At 32.6% G+C, this 2166-nt stretch overlaps 1 protein-coding gene across 1 annotated transcript; it reads left to right on the plus strand.

Annotated features, from left to right (window-relative positions):
* The first annotated feature begins 426 nt into the window (after nucleotides 1-426).
* LOC103838879 lies at nucleotides 427-1025 on the plus strand. The gene has a single exon (XM_009115329.2). It carries the CDS (start codon nucleotides 529-531, stop codon nucleotides 790-792), a length of 264 nt encoding a protein of 87 aa, XP_009113577.1. The 5' UTR covers nucleotides 427-528; the 3' UTR covers nucleotides 793-1025.
* The last annotated feature ends 1141 nt before the right edge of the window (nucleotides 1026-2166 follow it).

Here is a 2166-nt window from a genome sequence, read left to right on the forward strand (position 1 = left end):
GCATGCAAAAATAGACTAAAAATTGGGTCCACAATTAAAGATGAAGTAAGTAGATGATTCCTTCTTGCTACACCATCATGTAACCAACTACAACATCACACATGCTTTGCCACCTCACCCCACCTATACTCGTACTCCATTGTTCTTAAACCCGTGTTTCATAACCCACCCGATTTGTTGGACCTAACATTAAAAAAAAACACAAAAAATTGAGATGCTTTACTGTGATCACGCATGTTAAAAAAAACTATCATGCTCATTTATAATGGAAATTCAATTTATATGATAATTAAAATGTCGTAATCATTATATGATATAATTGGTTTTGTACGATAACCAAAGGATTCGGTTAGCTTTCCACTTTGTTTTAAACCTAAACCATGATACCCCCACTTCCTTATAAACAACCCCAATTGAGAAGTGTAGTAAGCCCCTTCACTCACATAAGCTATAACAAGAGAGAGAGAGAGAGCAAACATCATTACTTACAACTCGTAAAAGCAAATATCAAAATAAAAGAGCCTAAAGATGATGAAGGGAAGCAAGTCTTACACGGAGTATTCGTCCTCTTTCTCAACTGATGAATTCGGTTACGATCAGAATCGCTCAAACTCCTATAGCTTCAATGGTCCTTGCATCAACACAGATCCTGAGATAAAGAGGAAGAAGAGAGTCGCTTCTTATAACCTCTTTGCTACGGAGGAAAAGCTCAAAAGCACTCTCAAGAATAGTTTTAAGTGGATCAAGAACAAATTTTCTGGCGATGATAATAGTATCCGATACAACGTCTAAGATTAGTCCACTTATCTTCTGATCTTTCTTCTTTTTCTTCACTTTTAATTACAATAAGAGCATATATAAATTAGTATGTAAATTGAGTGCGCTAGAATATGTATGTATGTATGTATGTGTGAGAGTATATTTCCAATTGTATGGGTTGTGTTACTCATATGGAAAATGCCGATGTTATGTTCTCGATTTGCCGGTTTGGGTACCAGAATTATCAAAGCAGAAGTTTTAACTCATTTTAAAAAAGATTCTTCATTTTAAAATTTTTTTTTAATGCTGATTTATTATGATATTACAATTATGAGAAAGATTACATAGGCGATTCGACAACCGACAAATACTACATGTCTTATGAAGAGCTACGTTCAACTGTATCATCCGGGCCATCCTATGTAAATCCACATCTGGCCAAAAGCCTTTAAACTTTAACCACTAGGATACGGTGCTTCCACGTACAAAAATATATTAGTAAATAAAAAAAATTTATTTTATTTTATATGGTCTTATTGGCTAAATCCAATGAAAATCATCTGATTGCTAATCTTAATAAGAACTATCTCAACAACCTTTTCACAATGCGTTTATGTTTCTTTTCAACTCCAGACTTGATATATCTCTTAACTTTAGAGAAAGGTTTAGTTGTACGTTACCTTGTACTAAAATCGTGTCTACGTCGTATCTTTGAAGTGCTAAAGTCGTTTTAGAACCATCTTTGATCTTTTTCTCTGGACATTACTTTTACATTATCTTTTCTGTAAGTTTCTTGGCAATAATATAAGGATTTCCATCCTAGATTTCTTTACGCTGACTCTTATCACTATATCCTTTCACAGAATCCACTACTAACTTTTAGTATTTACTACTTCAATGCAATAGGTCTGTTTGATGGCTTTTCTAATGAGGATATTTTGGTAGAAAACAATTTTGTTGATGTTGGAAAATGCAACTTTCTTATTTAAGAATCATATGCATATAAGAATCCTTATTCATTTCCACAACCTAAAATCCAAGATGAACTAGATAATTCCTTATTTGGACATGTAAAATTAGTGACATATGTAGATGTTGAAGAAGAGTGCAAATGTGAGTGCTGTTGGATAAGCTTCAAGATTATTTGTGTAATAAGTTATTCATGAAGGAAACGATAACTAATTCTATTAGGTTTAGGATAAAGATAAGGTTTCTAGATCATTATGTAATAGGTTAAGTTAATGATCCCTATTGCCTATATAAGGAGATCTTAATGTAAGATGATCTCATAAGAAAAGATAAGAAAGGTTTATAAAACAAAGAAACATTTTTATACATTCAAGTGTCTTGATTACTATATTTGGTATCAGAGCTCTAGGTTTTGTGATCGGATAATCAAGACAGAAG

Source organism: Brassica rapa, chromosome A09 (genome assembly GCF_000309985.2).
Source record: "Brassica rapa cultivar Chiifu-401-42 chromosome A09, CAAS_Brap_v3.01, whole genome shotgun sequence".
Classification (NCBI taxonomy): Eukaryota; Viridiplantae; Streptophyta; class Magnoliopsida; order Brassicales; family Brassicaceae; genus Brassica; species Brassica rapa.

Coding starts and splice junctions, on each gene's coding strand:
- LOC103838879 (XM_009115329.2), top strand. CDS start 529: ATGATGAAGGGAAGCAAGTCTTACACGGAGTATTCGTCCTCTTTCTCA.